The sequence below is a fragment of the Molossus molossus genome, unplaced genomic scaffold (assembly GCF_014108415.1).
Source record: "Molossus molossus isolate mMolMol1 unplaced genomic scaffold, mMolMol1.p scaffold_m16_p_4, whole genome shotgun sequence".
In the NCBI taxonomy this organism is placed as follows: domain Eukaryota; kingdom Metazoa; phylum Chordata; class Mammalia; order Chiroptera; family Molossidae; genus Molossus; species Molossus molossus.
The window spans coordinates 61,745,047-61,765,796 of NW_023425377.1; the positions used below are offsets into that span (position 1 = coordinate 61,745,047).

The window sequence follows — 20,750 nt, forward strand, 5'->3', positions numbered from 1 at the left end:
GGGGTACATGATTTTTTTTTTTATCCTCACCCGAGGGCATTTTTTTGCATCTATCCAGATAGAACGGGAGGAAGAGAGAGAGGGAAATATCAATGTGATAGAGACACATCGAGTAGTTGCTACCCACACGACCCCAACCGGGGCAGGGACAAACTGCAACCGAGGCACGGGCCCTTAGCAGGAACCAAACCCAGGTCTCTCTGGTCCGCGGGCTGACGCTCCAACCGCTGAGCCAAACCGGCCAAGGCTAAATGATTTTTTTTTTTTTTTTTGAGAGAGAGAAAGAAGCTTGAGATAACAGACCACCAAATTGGAAACCAACAAATCTAAGTTCTCCTGCGAGCTCTGTGACCTTGGGCAAGTCACTAGGCTTAATGTCCTCACCTATAAAATGGAGGCTTTTCCTACCCTTGCCAGGCTCCTTTCGGCTCTTGTGTTCAGGTGTCTATGACTGTGTATTGTTTGTGTGCAGGAGGAGATAAGGAACCACACTTTCCCCCAAGGAGTAGCTGCAACTTGAGGAAAACTGAGATGCTGGTGAGAAAACAGGGAACTGTGAAAGCAGAGGGCCGCCAGGCTCAGCCGTGGACCTCAAAGCCTAGCTCCGCCGGGTTCCTGTGAGTCGGCAGTGCTGTCAGCAGCCTCGTCCTTAGGAGCAGCGTGGGTGGTTTTCTCTTTTCTTTCCGGATTGCCGGATTGCCGTGATTATGCTTCCAGCTGATTGAACCAGAATATCTTGACCTACTGGGGGTGGGGACAGGGAATCTGCTCAACCTTGGACTCTGCCCTCCAGGCAGGCAGTGATCAATGAATGCAGTTTAACCCTTACTCCTCCATCTGACAGCAGGGTGTCTGACTCAGCCCACCCAGGTCCCAGGCCTGTATCTAAGAGCCCAGGAGATTCTGAGACTTTGCCCTTCCTCCCACCTTCCCAAAGGCACACTTTCCCCTTTCCACACCTGCTCTCTCTACCACATCACCGTCCCCCAGCCACCAGTATGGGACTCTCCTGCCACCTTTCCAGACTTGGCAAGAATTGCTACAGCACTGCTCTGACTGCTGTCACGAGGCAGCAGGGATTCAAGAGAAGGGAGAAGTGGGGACACTAAGACCATTGGAACTTCTGGAGTCATCTTGTCTGTTTGCTTCCCTTTGCAGATGGAAAATGAGGGGCTGGTGTCTCCAAAGCCACACAACCAGCAGGTGGCTGAGATGAAAACTGGAACCAGGTTTCTTGATTGCCAGTCAGGACCAGCCCTCACCTGATTCATTACATTATCTCCCTACTTGATCTCAGTGGAATAATTAATGCATAAATGGTATTTTAAGGCTTGCTGGTTGCTTTGCAAAGTTTTGAACCCCCAAGGAAATAGTCAAGGGAAATAACAGCTTGGAGGTCACTTCTGAATGAAGATGTCCCTGGACCCCCCAACTTCAAGTGTTTATTCTCCAAACTTACTTCTGTCAATATCCCCCACAGAATAATTGTTTCAAAAAGGCAGTATCTGAACTTGGTCTATCTAGGCCTGATGTCTCTCCATATGTGAGAAAACTCGTAAGCTCCTGTAATAAACCAGGTCCATTCCTTCAAGAGAATCCTGACTAAGACTCTGACCCACTTTCCCTACGGGGATCACATGCTAAAAACACAGCTACCACCAAAGAGGCTCCTTATTCTCAACTGATCCAACCCGGACTCAACATCTTTCAATCTCCTGTAGCTCAGCAAAGAACCAGGCCAACACATTTAAACAAGGACCAATCAGCAGTTCAGGTCATGGAGGGAAAGAGTAACACAAGACCAGATAAGAGGCTCATAAAGTCCATGTCCTTTGCTTTTAGTGGGGGAGGGGATACAGCAGAGGTAGGGATAGTGAGGGGGAGGAGGGTAGTGTTCTCTACTTCCTGGAGACTCTGTGAGAACCTGAGTCTCTCTACTCTACTCTGTTCAAACTGTTTCTGCTCTGGGTTTGCTCCCGATGCCTTCTCCTACTAGGTTCACCTGCTGACTTACTTAGAGCAGCAGACCTAGTGCTACGGCAGATCTAGCCTATTCCTAGCTCTGCACTCCGTCTCAAAGCCCGTTCCTCCTTCCCACCCCAGGGGTGACAACCACCGGGCACGTGGCAGGCAGAGTAAATATTGGTGCCAGACTGCAATAGAGCAGGATTCCATGGCCAGGGGAAATTGGTCATTTAAACAAACAGGCAAAGAAAAGGAAAAAGTAAATGATGGCACACTCCCATAAACAAGGAGGCTATTCAGTGGACAAGGCCTCCCCTAGAATAGCGCCAGTGCGAGTCAGCAGTGAAGCTGGACAGCTTTCAGCGCAGCTCAGCATACGAAGTGGCTCAATTCCCCAGAGGCCCCAAGTGAAAGCACCGCCGGTGTAAATGCTGGGGGTGAGCGTGGAGAGGCACGAAGGAACAAGAAACTATGCAACCTACAGACGGAACAATGACAAACACTCGGGTTTTTTCTTTTAATTATTTACCAGATAAAAAAGAAAAAAATAGTGATTGTTTCTCTTCACCCCCAATATTTCAGTTGACCCAGGTCCAGTGGGAGAGAAATTTGTTGAAAGGTGATTTGAACTCCTGGCCTGGAGCAAACTCTTCCCCTCTGCTCCACACCACCTCAGGCAGGCGGGCCAGAAGCGGGCTCCAGGCAGAAGTACTTGCACTGTGGCAGCAAAGTGGCAGTGTGACTGTCATCTTCTCTTCTCCCTGTTGCCACAGCATTCAGACTCTCTCTTGTCTGTCCCACTCCGTCATCCTCCCCCACTCATCAAAGTAGGAAGACGGGGCTTGCGGAGGCAGGGACAGGTGTAGAGCAGGACCGGGAGGCACGCAGCAGATCCAGCAGAAGGCCCCCATCTTCTGCTTCTATTGCACAGCCTGGCTTAGGTCCCCTGCCCTGAGCAGTGGGCACAAAACAAAATGCTTCTGAAATTCAAAGAACCTGTTGTTGTGTGCCAGACTCAAGAAGGGGAGGTGTGTTGTTGTGTGGCTAGTTCTGGTATATATAAGTTACGTTTAAGTTACTCCATGATGGGGCAAGGCAAAGATTATGCCTCTTTAAAAAAGCATACAGGGTTTGGACACTTGGGGCCCTGTAGTTAGTGGGCTTCTCCCCATCAAGTTCAAAAGTCCATGAATAACCCTTTCTCCAGTCAGATCTTCTGCATATGATGGAAGAGGCAGCAGCAACCACCAACCACATGAGCCCCCTCCAAATGTCATGATTCTGAGCCACTCGGGGTGACCTCTTTTTCTGAACATCTGGAGAATTTGACAAATGACCCTAGAGAAAAATCTTTTACACTGTATGTTTCTGCATAAAGTGGCAGCTGTTTGATTCTCATTCTTCTCATTACCAACGAAAGCAGAGTGGGACTGAACAAGTTGTTTAACTGACCTTACAGACAGAATACATTCCTCTAAGAGACAGTGGGGAAGGGGGAAGAAGATTGATTTTGATTTAGTAAAGCTGCAAATCTTTCACCTCCATTGGATGGAACAAAGCTGGTGGGTAAAGACAAACCTAAGTGAGCCAACGGCAAGAACTGCAGGCTATGAGAGATGACAGGTCAAACACAAAACTGTATAAACTGTGGCACTCTAAAGATGAGAAGGCAGGTCCATGATACCAGCTGGGAGCAAGCCTTTGGAGCACACTTCCAGAAATTATCTGTGCTGTAGTAAGTGGTAGCATCCAGATAAATCAGAGTGGTTCTCTTTCCTTCACTTCCCAACTTCTGAGAGTTTCTCATTTAAATAACTATGTACACACATACAAGCCTGGTCTCTCTTTTATATGAGGGTCCTCCGCCTGAGGGTCCTACAATGGCTTTAGAGAGTTGGTTCCAAATGCCTTTTTGGAGATTTACTGCTTGGGACCAGACCTGCAAAGAGAAAAATTATTAACACGATACCAGGAAGATCTTTAAGATGGAAGCATCCCAGTGTTTAAGGCATCAAGTCCTAATATAAATAAATAAGGAGCCCGCAGCTCCCTTACGGAGCTCTGGTACCCTGGCCAATTAAGTAACTGGGTTGGGACTCTTCAACTCTGTGAGGCTCCTGTCAGCCAGAGGGCCCCATGCCCACCAACAACCCTGGGAATACAGCTCCCTACCTCCTTCTGATAAGGACAATTTCTCAAGTTCAGCTTCAAGTTCAGCGTCCGAGATCCTAGGGATAGGCACACTGTTGGTATAAAACAACTCGTGGGGGTTATCAGGCAGATCTAAAGGTTCTTTGGTGGTATCTTGAAGAAGGATGTCCAGTTCCTTTTCTAGTTCCTCATTGTCAAAATCTAGAAAGAAAAAACAATATGAGGATATATATAGTCCAGCGTGGAAATGCATTATAAGTCAAGGACTGAGGACAGCAAAACTCAGCTCAGCTTTACAAAAGAAGTCCAGGTCCTGGTCGGTAGCTCAGCTGGTTGGAGTGTCATCCTGTACCCAGAGGTTATGGGTACGTTCCCGGTCAGGGCACATAAGGGAGGCAACCGATAGATGTTTCCCTCTCACATCAATGTTTCTCTCTCCCCCAGCCCCCACCCTCTTCCTCTCTCTAAACACATCCTTGGGTGGAGTTAAAAGAAAAAAAAGTCCATGCCCTGGCCAGTTTGGCTTAGCGGTTAGAGCGCTGGCCTGCGGTTCTGAGAGACCTGGGTTCAGTTCCCGCTAAGGGCACGTACCTTGGTTGCAGTTTGTCCCCAGCCCTGGTTGGTCGTGTGGGTGGCAGCCACTCGATGTGTCCCTTTCACGTCGATGTTTCTCTCTCTCTCTCTCTGTCCCTCCCACTCTATCTGAACAAGAAATAGAAAAATGTCCTCAGGTGAGGATAAAAAAAAGAAAAAAAGTCCAGACCTCCTTGCAGCTTAAAAAAAAAATCATGACTTGGAAGGCAGAGGGCACCTTCAAGCAAACACTTCTTCCATACACAGAACTAAGTTGTGAAGAAGGTATATTTTGGCCCTGGCTGATTTGGCTCAGTGGTTAGAGTATCAGCCCACGGACCAAATAGTTGCAGGTTTGGTTCTGGTCAAGGGCACGTACATGGGTTAAAGTTCAGTCCCGGCCCTGATTGGGGTCATGCAGAAGGCAACCAGTCAATGTGTCTCTCTCATGCCCACGTTTCTCTCTCTCTCCCCCCTCCCCCCCCCCCCCCCCCCACTCTATCTGAAGATAAATGAAAAAATATCCTTGGGTGAGGATTTAAAAAAAAAAAAAAGATGGTATATTTTGCTAACCCCACGGAACTGACTCTGCTTTTTCCTGTCCTTGGAGAAGCATCTTCCAGTCAGAAGTCTAGTCAGTAAGGCACACTGGGACACAGAGGAAGGAAATGACAACTCCTTCCAATATCCCTGTGGATAAGCCCCAGAGAGAGGGGAGGGTAGGAGAGCCCTGCCTGCACCAGGAAAAGCATATCCATGACCAAACCTACCACAACACAAAGGGATGAAGTCCTCTTAGGAAGGAAGAAAGAATCTTTTGTCAACTCACCTAAGCCATTGGTTACCCCACCAGCCAGAGTCTGAGAAACTTCATCCTGGGTGTCACATAGCTGTAAGGGAAAAGTACAGGCCTTGAACTATGAGTCTGGCTGGTGTGGACCTCAGTCTTTGGGTCTTGGTGTTCAGGGTTACAAAGTAAGGCTACCCCATCCGAGAATCAAGGAAAGTTTCCTCAAGTTCACAAGGTAGAGTCTAGTTTGGAAAAAGAGGAATTGCAACACAGCTCCCTATGTCCTCAGTAACTTCCCTCTGGAGTGTTCCTCCCTAGCCCCTTCCCCTACCTCCTGAATCTGATCCACGAGGCTCTCTGCCTTCTCCACTGTGACATCCTTCATGGAGAGTTTTAGAGCTCCTACCCCAGCCTGATAGGCATTGAAAACCTAAAGAGAAAGCAGTTATCAGTGCAAATGAAGAACATTGGACAAAATATTTACAATATTGTCTCATCTCCAAAAGATAGCTTTGAGGGTTTCTTTTTCACTCCACATCCACTGGGGCCAAAACTTCCCAACAGAAAGGCTAAGGCAACCATATCCTAAAAGAACCCAGGCCTCCTCCAAACAGCAGAGCCATGGTGGAGGGGAGGAGGGGTGGGTGCTAGACAGAGCAGACAAGTGCTAGAGCAAAGGGGCAGTGGCTACCATCTGATCTGTCTGGGAGGCATAGATCCGGTCCAGGATGCCTTGAACAGTGTCCAGCTTGGCATGCAGGGCCTCGATGCGCTTCTCCGTCCGTTGTTTGGCCTTGAGAGATCTCAGCGCCTGGGGGGCATGGAGATATGGTCAAGGCCAGATTGGGCAGAACAAAAGGCCAGGGGAAGACAGCCATTCCCAGATGCTAAGATCATCCCAGGCCTCCTTCCCTCTCATTTGTAAAATAAGCTGTGGTGCCTGGGCCACCTGCAGACTGTTCCTCTTGAGCCCCAAGTTCCTCTCTAAACTGTTGGGGTGCCTGTCACTGCTAGCCCAGGGTGCAGGTACACAGCTGGAGGGGAAAAGAGAAAACTCACCAGCTGTTTCTTTCCTGCTCGGCATGCCCGGCGGGCTTCTTCTTTACACCTATTAAACAAGGGGACAGATTGGGATGACAATGCCAGAGGAGGAAGTGGCACAGTCCTAAAAAGTCCCCAAGAGCAGCACTTAGGTAAGGTACCTCCAAAATGAAGATCAAATCCACTCCACCCAATGGCAAGAAAAATGATGCCCGACAGCACACTGCTACAGTCTTGCAGCAAGTAGAGAAATAAGCTTGAAAACCCACAGGGGGAGAGAGCATGCCAACAAGGCACCTGGGAGCCAGATCAGAAATCAATTCTTAATACCTACAATGACTTTGGACACATCCCTTGAATTTCTCCTATTATAACATGGAGTGGACAAGTACATCTCAATCCAGTGTCTATATATCCTACTTTCTAGAGAAGTGTTCATGTGCCTTTAGTGGGGATGCCTTGTATGATCACCCAAGGGGAAGAACAGGAGTTCCTCAGAGACCTCTTGAAGTCAGAGACTTGTTCACTACTGTATGCAAGTCCCCAAGACAAGATCTGGCTCAAAAAACATTGGTTAAATGGATACTGGCATGGGAGTGCATAAACATAATGTTAATGGTTGTAATCTTTGGAGGAAGAATTAAAATTCATTTTTTTCTCCTTTGTGATATTCTGTGCTTTCCATAATTACTGTACTGAACAGTGAGTAGTTTTGCAATCAGCAAAAAAGAAAAAACAAAGCAAAACAACCACCCCCCCAACTTTTTTTTTAAAGAGCTCACAGACACCAATGCTTTGCCGGCCCTGAGGGCCAGCATGGTGGGGACTGGGGCGCTCGGCTCAGGGGTAGTTACCTCTCTGCTTCCTGGGATAAGGACTCCACTTTGCGCGAGAGCAGCTGTTCACTCTGCATCAGTTGGTACACCCCAACATCTACGTCGTTGACAGGAGAGACCTTGGCATGTGGCCCCCGGGCAAACTTTACAATCTGAGGGACAGGGACAAATTACTGCTGCCCCTACCACAAATGCTGAGACATCCCCAGGCAGGAATGCTGGTGGGCATGTCAATATGTACTTAATAAGTAAGCGAGGAGTCTGTGAACGAAGAGCTGAACTCCATACCTTTTCCCCATTCTGCTCGAGAACTGTGACTCTCTTCTCCTTCTGTAGCTGCAGCAACACCAAGTAGAAGGTCCTCTCGTCAGGACAGGAGCCGGCACAGAGGGTGCTCAGCTCTGACAGGGCCACGACAGGGTGGGAGGAGAGAGGGGAGTTCTGATACAGACGATACACCTCCTCAGCCTTCTCCTGCAGGGAAGGCAAAACATGCTCACAGGTGCTGTCCACCGCCACAGAACCCAGTGAGCCCTGATCCCCTGCTTCCAAACAATGATCACACAGGGCAAGAGCAGGGGGTACTAAGCTGTCTTCCCAGTGTCAGCTTTGGAAAAGAAAAAAGATTTGTGTGGTCTTTTTTGTTGTTTTTCCACTGATTTTAGAGAGTGGAAGGAGAGGGAGAAAAACATCAATGTGAGAGAAACACATCAATTGGTTACCTCCTGCACATGCCCCACACAGGGCTGAGGATCAAACCTGCAACCCAGGTACTTGCCCTTAACTGGGAATCAAACTGTAGTGAGAACAGGATGGTACTCATACACAAACAGATTAATGATACACAACATTAATAGTAATGTTTAAAAAAACTGGTTATCCATTTGGAAGAAAATAGAGTTCTTCCTCACCACATATACAAAAATAAATACCAAATAACTAAAATTTAAATTGAAAAAATGAAAGAAAATAATTTGAAAAAAATATCTTAAAATCTGATTAACCTTAAAGTAGAGGATGCCTTCCTAAGCAAGACCAGAAATTCAGTAGCCATAAAAGAAAATTTGGGACATCTGATTATAGAAATAGGAAAATTTCTATATGGTAAAAGACATCACACATAACAATGAAAAGCAAACAGGAGACTGGGAAACAGTATCTACATTCCTAATCCTAAATGTACACACACACACACACACAAATATATACAATACACAGAGAACACCTACAAATGAGTATAGATTATCATGCAGCCATCCAAAAGAATGAAGGAAATCTATGCTGTGTAGGAACCTGGAAAGATGCTCACGGTATATAAAAGTGAAAAGAACAAAAAGCACATTGCAATAGGTAAAAAAGATTACACTTCTGGAAAAAATATGGAGTGTTTGTGTATATATATATATATATATATATGTATGTGTATATTCATTTATTTATTCAACAAGTCTTTATTGACTCTGTTCCACAGTCCCTTTTCGGTAGGAGAAAAGATAATAAATAAATAAACAAGTAAATAAGATTTTCAGGAAGTACTGAATGCTAACAATAAAATAAAATGGAAAGTAATATAATAGTGTGAGACAGGGTCAATAAGAAATATCTGTAAATACACATGCACACACACACACACACACACTTGCACACACATGGGTGCGCACACACACAGGAAGAGAATACACCCAGAGATGGAAATGGGATGAATAGAAAGAAAACTTTTGTTTCTTTACATAATTTTTTTTTTTATCCTCACCCGAGGACATTTTTCGATATTTTGTTCAGATAGAGTGGAAGGGAGAGAGAGAAAGAGAAACATCAAAGTGAAAGGGACACATTGAGTGGTTGCCAACCAGGGCTGGGGACATACTGCAACTGAGGTACGTGCCCTTAGCGGGAACCAAACCTGCGTCACTCCAGACCGCAGGCCGATACTCTAATGACTGAGCCAAACCGGCCAGGGCATCTTTGTATAATTTTTTAAATAGTAAAATCTATGGGCAATTTTTTTTGTACTTTTTTCAAGTAAAAAGTTACTGGCTGCTTTCTATGTCTAGACTTCAGAAAGTTAATTTACCTCAGAAACAGATTTTCTTTGTTTTATAAAATATACAGATAAGCTCTAGTCAGTTTGGCTCAGTGGTTGGAGTGTTGGCCCCTGAGCTGAAGGGTCGCAAGTTCAATTCCTGATCAAGGTCACGTAGCTAGGTTTCAGGTCTGATCATCAGCCCCAGTCGGGGTCATGCAGGAGCACCCAGTTGATGTGTCTCTCTCATAATGATATTTCTCTCCCTCTCCCACCCCGCTTCCACTCTGTCTAGGAATCAATGGAAAAATATCCTCAGGTGAGGATTAACAATAAATAAATAAATATATAAAATATTCAGATAAGACTTTTTAGTTTCAAGGAGGTAAACAAATCACCATCCCAGGAGAAAATAGTGAAGTCACCAAATATCAGAAAGCAGATGTCACTGAATGAGATTAAGTGTTACACACTCTGTTTAGTGACATAAACAGATTTAATAGTATCATGCCCCTACAGAGTATGGGGGATAATGGATCTGGGGGATAAATGGATCTACCTCCCTTTGCTCCAGGTTGGAGAACACGTGAGGTAAGACTGCACAGAAGAATGGGGCTTGGCCCACAGGGGCCATCTTTTAGTTTAAACCATCTTTTAGTTTCTGTGGGACCTTGACTAAGCCCTGGGATTCAGGCCACTGGGTGGGGGAATAACCATGAGGGCAGAGATGAAATACAGAGGGGGAGAGAGGTATTCCCTGAAGAAAACAAGTGCTGCTCAGTCAGAAATCCTGGGAGAGCCAGGGCGATGTGGCCCAGTGGTTGAGTGTCGACCCATGCACCAAGAGGTCGCCGGTTCAATTCCCGGTCAGGGCTCATGCCCAGGTTATGGGCCCAATCCCCAATGGGGGGGCATGCAGGAGGCGGCCAATCAATGTTCCCTCTCATTGATGTTTCTCTCTCTCTAAAAAAAAATCCTGGGAGAGCCGGAAGATTTTGGAGGTCCCCTTCCCCCCTTCTCAGTCTGAGGCGGATGAGGCAGAGAGGGTTAGAGGTCTGCTGAAGTGAGAAGAAACTAGAACTTCTCTTGAAGTGGGGGAATGGGGATTCTGAGCTGGCTCCAGCTATGTGGAAGCCTCCAGGGCTATGCAAGGACCCTGATGTTGGGTTTGGTCTGGGAGTTTCAAAAATAACTACTATCTATAGTATATTTCTGCTAACAGGTGTTCAGTCAACTTTGTATACATGAGCATTCTCTCTCTCAGGTTACTATAACCTTGTCCACAGCAGTTTTGGTGAAGTGGTAGGGCTGAAGCAGGTGTGCACTGTGTCAAAGACAGTGTGGGAGGTGAGGAAGTGGTAACAACAAAGCTTGGATGAGAAGGAGACAGAGCAGGAACCAGGCAGGGGCCCAGGTCCCACATAGGAGTCAACTGGGTTTAGAGGCTGAAGAAGGTGAGCACCAAAAGATAGGGAGATGGAATATACAGATCAAGAGGCTAATTGATGGGACGGGGCAAGCCGTGTGGGGACAGACTCAAGAGCACATGTGGAAAACAGGAAGGGTACTTCACCTTCTGAGTTCTGCCCAGGAAGAAGGGCTCAGAGGAGGTTAAATTGGAGGTAGAAAGACAGAAAACTGATGGCGCTGACTCAGGAGATTCTACCTTCTCCATGGAAATGTCTGCAGACAGTAGAGAGGGCAGAGAAAAGAAGGAGTGTGAGGGGCTGGGAGAGGACAAGGAAACCAGGCTGCAGAATAACTCTGAGGGTCCTGTGAAAGGGAACCCAGTTTTGGTGACAGGGTGACTTTCTCCAGGAGGGATGGAGACTGTGGGGTTGATCTAAGGTGGTGGATTTGCTGGTATCTCTGTTGTGGACTGGGAGAGCTGCAAAGGAGCTTGGGGTACCAAGGAAGGAAGCAGTCAGGTATCAGCTGCATGCTCTAGACTGGGTAGGAAGGCAGGCCAGGAGGAGGCTTACTGACCAGGAGAGCAGAAAGGGATCAAGGGCCTAGTGACCATTAGTAAGGTGGAATGGGAAAAAGTTATAGCTAGAGAGGAGAAAATCCGAACCTAGTTTGCTGATTTAGGGGAAGGCAAAGCTGAAAGTCACAAGGTCTTCAGGAATCCTGAGAAATTCTTTTTTTTTTTTTTAACGTATTTTTTTTCCTTTATTGATTTTAGAGAGACGAAGTGAGAGGGAGAGAGAGAGAGAAACATCGATGAGAGAGAACATCGATTGGCCACCTCCTGCATGCTTCCCACTGGGGATCAGGCCCACAACCTGAGCATGTGTCCTGACTGGGAATTGAATCAGCGACCTCTTGGTGCATGGGTTGATTCTCAACCACTGAGCCACACTGGCTGGACCTGAGAAATTCTTGTCAGTAAACTACAGAAGGCAAAACATTTTCTAAGCATTTAGCTTATCACAAATCCCTACAAATACAGAAAATAATCAACTGTATGTTACTGATGATTCCTAGACAGAAGATAACCCTTGAGATGTAGAAGTCCAACTAACAACTAAATAATTCTATAGAATAAAGCAAAGAATAAGGGAGATCAGGCAAACTCAATTATCACCGTCATCATGTAAAAAGATAATGTTTTTCTTCTTATGATACATACAAAGGACGTGGAAGAGTCTGTTATCACACCAGATGACATCCAGATCTCTCCCTTCTGAGTACCCACCTTAAGCAGCTCCACAGCCACAAGCACCTCCTCAGCAGGAACTTTATTATCCCCTAGCATGTTGGAAAGAGTCCACTTGAGGGGCTTCAGCAGGAAGACTCCAACCCCCCAGGAGATCCAGCTGCTGTCTACACTGGCCATGAAGTCTGACTCCCGCTGCAGCTCCCCTCGACTGCAAAGAAAAAAAGGCATATAGTAGGCACAATGCAATGTCCCATTCCAGTCCTCACACCCCCCTAACCCCAAATGAGGTCCCTGATCATCATAATCTACACCATTTATTATGCAGCTACTCTGTGCCAGCTAGATGAACAGGTAATATATTTATGCTCCAGCTCTGAGCCTCACAACTCATTCTAGCTAATGAGAAAACTGAGGGGCTGAGAAGGTGAGAGAGGCCAAATCTAAATTATAATTTGGCTCCAAAACAGAAGTGCTCCACTAAGACTGCAGAGACACAGGAGGCTGCAGGGTCCATGATGAGACTTTTACAAATGGAGCTAAAAAAATGATAAAAGGAAAATAACAATAATGGATCACTGTGAAGTGCAAGGAATAATGCAAATAATTCAGAGAAAAGATTTCTGCTATTCCCAAGGTAGGGTGAAAAGAAGACATAAGCATTTCATGGTAATGGTAGTAGTAGCTATGCTTACCATGGGCTAGTCACTATGCTAAAGGCTATGCAAGGAACATCTCTTCAAATCCTCACAATAAACCTAGGTACAATAATCATCACCATTTTTATAAATGGTCATACTAAGGCTTAAAGAGGGTATGTAATTTGTCCACAGTAAAAGAATTTATCCATGGGCACATAATTTAGCAAGTGGCAGAACTAGGATTTAAGCCCAGACCATTTGGCCCTCAAGCAAAGCTATTAAATTACTATGCTATGCTGCTTCCAAGGAGCTTATCTTCCTCAGAAATTCTTCAGGTGCCAGATGCTGTCAAACACTAGGAAGCATCAGCAGGGTGCCAGTGGCCAGGAAAGGAGACACTGAGGTATTAAAGGACTCTGGATCGAAAGTGGTAAAGGATGGTCCTGCTGCAATAAGAAAGCCCAGACTGTTCCTCTCCCTAACTGACTTCTTCAGCTACATCCCCTGCATCCCACTTCAGGCATGAACTAAAACTTTGTCCACAGTACACTTGCTCAGAAAAGAAAAGTTTCAGAAATAGCGTGTCCCATGAATTTCAGACAATGGAAAGGTACTGAAGAGAAGGGAAACTTTCAAATCAGGAAGAACAGCAAGCTAAAAGCAGCATTTCAAAGTTGACTTCTTCATTCACTGAGGGAGGCAGGCACTAAGCTGGCTAGACTGCTCTCTGTAGGATATATACAATGTGAAGTGCAAATGATTTGGAGTCAGAACACCAGGGTCAAGCCCTGGCATTATCTCTACCTAGCTGTGAAACCCCAAGGAAGTCGTTTGGTGTCTGTGGCTCAGTTTCTTCTATGTGCTGAGGATAACATCTTGTCCACAGGACTGCTGAGGGGGTCAGATGAAATGGTGAATGTGAAGTATCTACACACTGTGAGGTGCTATGCATCTATTAGATATCCATGTTATTGCCTCAGGTACCCCAAAACACTGCACCTGTCGCACAGGTAGCAACTACAGGGCTTTTCAGAGCACCAAGATATTCAGTAAAGCCCTCACCACACGTCCTGTACTCTGCTCCAAACAGCCGGTACCAAGGACCAGCCAAGACAGGCCAGACACATGACTTGTACTTGGAGCTGTTGGAAAGATCCCTACATCTTGGCCACTTCCCCACCACTGGCCTCTTCTTAGCTCTGACCTTCCTCAATTCAATAAATCTTATAGACATTCTGTTCTGGGATAACTAAAATTTGGAAGGCCCTATGAAATAACTACAAAACAGGACTCAGGTCCAGACATCACTGTCACCCCTGCCAGGCCGGCTTCTCCTCTTACGGTGGATCTCATCTAATCGGCCTACCCGATAACCCCGTCTGCACCTCCCCCAAACACCCCTAGCCCAGCCTCCTTGTCTTCCTCTTCCTTCGCCTACTGAGCACACACAGAGGCTGCTCCGAGGCAGACCCCGGGCTGGGCGCGGTGCGCTGTCAGAGAACCGGCCGGAACCGGCCCTCGGGGAGCCGCCCCCACCCCGGCCCCGCCCCGCCCTCACCGCAGCAGGTCCTGCAGCACCGTGGCCAGCCCCAGCGGGACGCTACCCTTGCGCTGAAAGGCCTCCTGCAAGTCCCGCAGACGCAGGCGCACCACCCCCTGGCGGCGGCTGTGGCTCAGCACCAACGGCGCCCAGAAGCCCATCTTGCTGTCCCAGTCGGTGCTGTTCACCTCGCGACTTCTTTTGAAGGCGGAGAACAGGAAGGACATGCGCTCCTCATCGTCCTCCCACTCGGGGGGCAGTAGGCCCGCCGGGTCTCCCCCGGCCGGGACTTCGACCTCCCGCTCCGGGGACCACATCGGAACCCCAGCCCCTCCAAAGCTCCAAACACAAGCCTGGCCCTGGTCCCCTTCCGCCCTAGATCCCTCCCGGCTTCCGTTCTTTGACCACCGCCTCCTCTGCCATTACGTCACCGCCTCCCAGCGTGAAATACGTCCCATGAGTCCCCAGGGCGCATGCATGGCCCTTCCCTCTCTGCTCCAGGAGGCAGAATTTTTCCCAGAGTATTAGAGCGCCTGCGCCAACCCGTCCTCCCGCCGTCTTTGTGCGGAAAGAAGAGCTTTGCGCGTGCGTCGCGGGTAGGTCCGAGTAGCGCCCCCTCAGGAGTCATAGTTTGTGAAAGCATTTTATAGAGGCTAATGATACTACCTCTAACTTGTGGTTTCAGATCATGAGACTGCAGCCCCGCTAAGGGGCGCCAGAGGCTCTAGGATGGCCCGCGTGGATCACCATTTACTGCTTATCCAGCTACCTTACTTCAGGTGTGTAAACTTCCAACATAGCTTCCTTTTACCGTGGTGTCACCGGGTAAGGGGGTCGCCCAAACTCTGTGACAGTGTATACACTGGTTTTGAGAAGTGTATAAGCTTCTTCTACTCTCATTCCTGGAGACGTAAGAGATGTCCAAACATGTACAGACGTTTTATGAGTTTATTTGAGCCAAACTGACAGTTGCCGGGAAGCAGAACTCTTATCGGAATGAGAAAATGCTCTAAAGTGGCAGCTTTGCAGTTTATTTTATACATTAGAATCAAAGGGGGAGGCGTAAAGAGGGTTACATGGCGGTCAATTAGGGAGATGGGAGAAAGCAAAGCAGGGAAATCTCTGAGATTGAATACAACGAGGAGAAAAATACTTCTTTCACATTGGTGGGTGTAGAATAGTTAACGATGGATACTTACAGCATATAGAGATGGTATTTGGGCAACAAGATAACAACGAAGGGTTCCACCTCTCATGCTCTGGTGGGAGACTGTGCCCTGAGGGGTCTGGGAAGAGGGGGATTACTCTGACATCCACAGGTGTATTATGGTATTGCAAAAACACATAGGTTCAGGTAAGGTAAAGATTGACCTTTGTCAAGGAAGACACCCATCTAGGATGCAGTTACCCATCATGACTCGCTTTTAGTTAAGAAGTTTTAATTTCAGACCATCCTGTGTGATTACTTTCTGTCTCTGAGTTTGTAGGGCTCACTCTGCAGGCCTCCCCGGAGTTTGTCAAGTTTGTATGTGGCCCATTTTTGGTCCACACTCCCCACCTTATGTGCTGAAGTATTCCTCTGTTTCCTTCTCATTATCAATATTCTACTGATCCCTTAGGATGGAGCTCAATTCTGACCTTCCATGAAACCTTCTCTGACAGTCCTGACTCATTGTTGATCTCTGTCCTGGACTGTAGAGTTTAGCATTTACTATTCTGTGCCGTGTTCCTAGTTCCCTGAGGGAAGGTGAAATGACATATATCTTGCTATGACATATGGTGGTGCTGAAGAAATATTTTATAAACTGAAAGATACATAACTTGACCCTCACCATTCTAATATCTTAGAACTGTGTTAGAATGAGAGCTCATATATATATTTGTTTCTCACAAACGACTTATGAACAATGAACATGTATCCAGTGTGTTAAGAATAAATTGATTTTTTTGTTGTTGTTAATCCTCACCTGAGGATATTTCATTGATTTTTAGGTAGAGTGGAGGGAAGGAGGAAGAGACAAATATCTCACATTGATTGGTTGCCTCCTGAACGAACGAGGAAGGCCAGGGATGGAACCTGAAACCCAGGTATGTGTCCTTGACCAGAAATCGAACCCTCCCTCTACCCTTCGGTCTGTGGGTTGACACTCTGACCACTGAGCAAAACTGGCCAGGGATGATTTTCTTTTTAATTGAACTATTTAAAGGGTGAAAGGAGTTTGTTTAATGGAACCATGTAACAATCACCAGAGTTGAATATGAATCTGGTCTCTGCCACTCACTGGCTGTGTGACCCTGGAGGTAAAACAATTAATAAATCAGAAAGTAGAGAAATATGATCAATGAAACCTAAGGTTACAATCAGCAAATCCATACTGGGGAATTCTACCTTGTTTCCTCAACAAATAATGGCAACAAAGAGACTTTGAATGTGCAATGTTTTAGATCTAATTTGCACAAACAATAAAAAAAATCATCTATGATAATTAGTCTTCGTAGTTTTAAACTTTCTTTCCATCTATTGCTATCTTTGGTCAAGGAATCATTCCTATGGTTCTGAAACTAGAGATGGCAATCACTGGAAAAGAATTTGCTACATGGGGGGAAAGGTGATTGACAAGTTTTGGGGGGCCCTCGACTGCATTTATAATTATTTTATGTTTTAGGCAAAATTATTAAGACATTGAAGTCCACTGTATTATTTTCTGTAGTTTTTGGTATGTCTAAAACACTCTACAATTTGCCCTGGCTGGTTTGGCTCAGTGGTTAGAGTGTTAGTGCTCAGACGAAAGAGTCACAGGTTTGATTCCCAGTCAAAGCCATGAGTTGCAGGTTCAATTCCTGGCCCTGGTTGGGGTTGTACAGAGGCAACCAATAGATATAGCTCTCTCACATCAGTGTTTCTCTCTCCTTCCCTCCCTTTTCACTCTACCTAAAAAAAAATCAATGGAAAAATATCCTCAAGTGAGGATTAACAGAATAAATAAATAAATCTACAATTTAAAAGAAGGATAGGGCCCTGGCAGGTTTGGTTCAGCGGTTAGAGCGTTGGCCCGTGGACCAGAGAGTCCTGGGTTCGGTTCCCGCTAAGGGCATGTACCTCGGTTGCAGTTTGTCCCTGGCCCTGGTTGGGCTCACGTGGGTGGCAACCATTTGATGTGTCTCTCACATCTGTGTTTCTCTCTCTCTCCCTCCCTGTCTCTCTCTCTCCTGCTCTAACTGAATGAATGAATGAATGAATGAATGAATAAATAAATAAATAAATAAATAAGAAGGATAGGAAGGGAGGGAGGGAGGGAGGGAGGGAGAAAACAAAGAAGGAAGAAAGGAAGGAATGGAGAGGGTATAGTCGCTTTATTGCTGCAGACAATTGACAAGATGGCTCAAATTCCACCCTTCATACCAACAGGGATTTGGACCTGTGTGGTTATTGTTTTGATGGACCTCTTGGTACCCTTGCAATAAACCAGTCTGAAGGAAGAGGTGAGGTTTTGGAATGGCCATCAAGACTCCTGGAAATGTGGGCACAGCACTCAGAAAAGACAGCTAGGACCTTCGATAGCCCAGTGTTCCATTTATGGCAGGAGCTACTCCTACTCTACACTGAAACAGAGTGCATGTCCGAAAGATATGACCATGTCCATTTATAATAGGAAGACTGAGGGTCAGGGAGACCAAAAATTAGTCCCAGGTAGGAAAGAGGATAGAGCACATCCACACCACTTTCCTGCTTGCATGTAAAATGGCCACTGTATGGAATTTCATTAAATGTTTTACAGATCTTTCAAGTTCAACAGCCCCTGAATATCGACAACTCATACTATCTTGAGATTGGACAAGTAGTGGTATTTCTAGCATGTTTTCTGAATCGATTACTACAATAGTGGTAAATGATTTTCACATTTGCCCCTCCCCCATACTGAGTTCCAAGTCATTTTTGTTCTTTGTCCCTGACTGCTCATATTCACAATTCACTGCCTCTTATCATTTGTCTGCTATTTGTCAAGCTTTCTCTTTCTTCTCCTTCCCTGTGGGCACACCACTTCCTCTCCTTGCTGAGTCACTGTAAAAGACCTGCCATTTGACAGTTGTCCCTCTCCTCCACATGTTTAACCCAGGACTCCAGAATTGCCCATTTAGTGTGTTTCAGTGCCTGTGGCTGAGGGCCACAACCAGACAACCACCAACCCTCTGAACTAGGCTCACCCATTAGCAGTTTGTTTTTTCTCAATGGAGGAGGGGTTTTTGTTTTTTGGTTTTTGTATCATCAAATCTGAGGACCATGGGATACAGCCAGCTTCAGTGAGGAATTTTTTCAGGTACAAAAGTTTCATTAAAAAAAAAAAATCTATTTAAAGTCTTTTACAGTCTGCAGGGTGGCAGAGGAGCTGTGTTTCAACCCCTCCCTCGACCCTCCCTGTGCACTCCTACCAAAGAAAATCTTGCTGCGAGCCTGTGGAACCTGTGGGCCCTAGCCTGCAGTCTAAACACTGCCTCCTGCCAGTCCCTGTGGCCCTGGAGCATAGATCATTTTTCTTTTTTTTAAACAAAAGATTTATACCTGCATTGCATTATCCAGAGCTCACACACCCAGTAACAGATAGCTCAGCACCACCAAATCACCCAGTGGCAGAGCTGCCCTTTTCCTCCAAGTGACAACCGACAAATTCCTCACTGGAGCTGGCTGTGTCCCATAGTCGCCCCTGCCATGAAGAAGAGGAGAGGGCCAGGGTAACAGCACTGTGGACTTCACAGGAAGGGCACTGTGGAGTCTGTGGCAACAGCTCCTTAATATCAGAGGCCCAACCTAGATATTGGCAGATGGGAAGGAGAATAGAGGAAGATGCCAGGGAACTGTGAGGAGTGGGAAGGATGGGGTTTGGTAACTACATGTCTGACAGGCACCCCTCACAGACACCAGAGAGGTGTTATTGGACAGCCCCCAGAATCAGAGGGAGCGGGATGTCCCCAACCTAGATCCTTGTTTTCTTATATAAAAGAATTTATAGGAGAGACCTTGATTACATTGTGTAGTGTATTTATTGAAACATTAATGCCAGTGACTTTGTTAAAACATTAAAGCATGCACATTTATTAATGAAATAAAGTGAGCAAACATTTGGCTTATGAAGCACAGATGGGCTCTCAGCTAATCTGAAGAGTAAGTAGGGTTGGCAGTTTTTGCCTTATATACCCTTCTGTCTATAAATTGTTGTTTTTTTAAGCTCCTCTGCTAGATATCCTGGTACAGATCAACCTGGGCCCCGAGGCTAAGGCGACTAGATTCCCTTCTTATGTGGGCCCCTTGACTAAGGCGACTAAATGACTCCATTTTTATCATCAATGGACCTTCCTTGATATTTTTCCAATAATAGGTTAATTACCCCTAGAAGTAAAGGAATTTTGCCTAAGGTTATAGTTGCCCCATGTGTTGGGAGGTATTTGCAGTTATGAGTATCAGAAACTGAAAATCATGAGCCCAGTGATTAATGCTAATTTTGACTTCTGTAATTGCTGTAACACCCACTGTTGTACCGGTCCCCTGAGTAAGGGGAAGCAAAAGGGGGGTTGGGGCTTCTGTCTTTAAAAGCAGACCAGCAAGAAGCATCGGGGCTGCTGGTCTGAGGGGAGACCATGCCCCCCCCCCCCCCCCGCAGCCCTCAGGCGATAAAGTGCTCCTTTACAAATCGGCTGTGTCTCATCTCAAGAACACATTACAAGATTAACTCTAAGTTAGTCTCCCCTTTTCTTTACTATCACTTTTCCACAATTTATGGGAAGTAACCTGGCTTTTTTGTTTATACTCCTCTTTTTTTCTCCTCCCTGCTATTGTAACACTTTCAGGATAATTTGCACTAAGTGGTCTCTGATTCCTCCTCATCCTCTCCCCTTCTCTTCCCCCTCCTCTCCTGCATTCTTCTGTGAGAAAGAGGTTTTAACTTTGTTCTCAAGACAAGGCACTGCTACAAGCAGTCTGCAAAGCTTTTTGGCTTTGTTTAATTTCCTGCCTTAGTTTCCCTGTTCCTCTGGTCCCAGAATTTTCCTAGCTTTTCATTTTCCTACAACATTACCCCCTCAGAGACTTCATCCTTAAAATCTTTTAAGTTTGTCAAGAGAGGATGGTCTGTCTTCTATAATTGCCTTGTGTTGACAATTGGTCAGAGCCCCTACCAATTAGGGTATGGAAGTCTCTTTTCCTGCCTGATTTAAGGGATACAAGAGAATGGAATTTGAGACTGGAACAGAGATGGTGATGGTTGATTCTTCTAAAGTGAGGAGGGGCTAGAATTCCTGACATGGAGTTGCTGTTTTCTAGAAGTGACAAATTTGACAAGAAGTTTAGAGGAATGGAGGCCAATTATATTAATGCCTAGTCACTCTATTACTTATCTGTAACAGGCTTTTGTTTCTTGAAGAGGAGCTTGAGGTCCCTGATAGGTTCACAAGAGTAGGTCTCAGGTTGAGGTTCCTGTGGGGACTTATAAGAAACAGGTTTAATTAGAGATAAATGAATGTTTAGGTATAGATTTT

The 20,750-nt window shown here is 46.1% G+C and overlaps 1 protein-coding gene across 4 annotated transcripts; it reads right to left on the reverse strand.

Moving 5' to 3' along the window:
* Positions 1-2,475: 2,475 nt before the first annotated feature.
* CHMP7 (charged multivesicular body protein 7) lies at positions 2,476-14,615 on the reverse strand. Of its 4 annotated transcripts, none has more exons than XM_036241689.1 (10): positions 14,238-14,615; positions 12,078-12,249; positions 7,645-7,830; positions 7,375-7,508; positions 6,539-6,587; positions 6,171-6,290; positions 5,811-5,909; positions 5,519-5,579; positions 4,138-4,317; positions 2,476-3,904 (listed from the first exon to the last, which is right to left on the reverse strand). In XM_036241689.1, the coding sequence occupies exons 1-10, from the start codon at positions 14,534-14,536 to the stop codon at positions 3,852-3,854; spliced, it is 1,353 nt and encodes a 450-aa protein (XP_036097582.1). In that variant the 5' UTR covers positions 14,537-14,615; the 3' UTR covers positions 2,476-3,851. The 4 variants fall into 4 exon arrangements, with proteins under 4 accessions (XP_036097582.1, XP_036097583.1, XP_036097585.1 ...); XM_036241690.1 differs by having other exon boundaries at positions 14,408-14,577; XM_036241692.1 differs by having other exon boundaries at positions 14,284-14,325.
* Between the last annotated feature and the right edge of the window lie 6,135 nt (positions 14,616-20,750).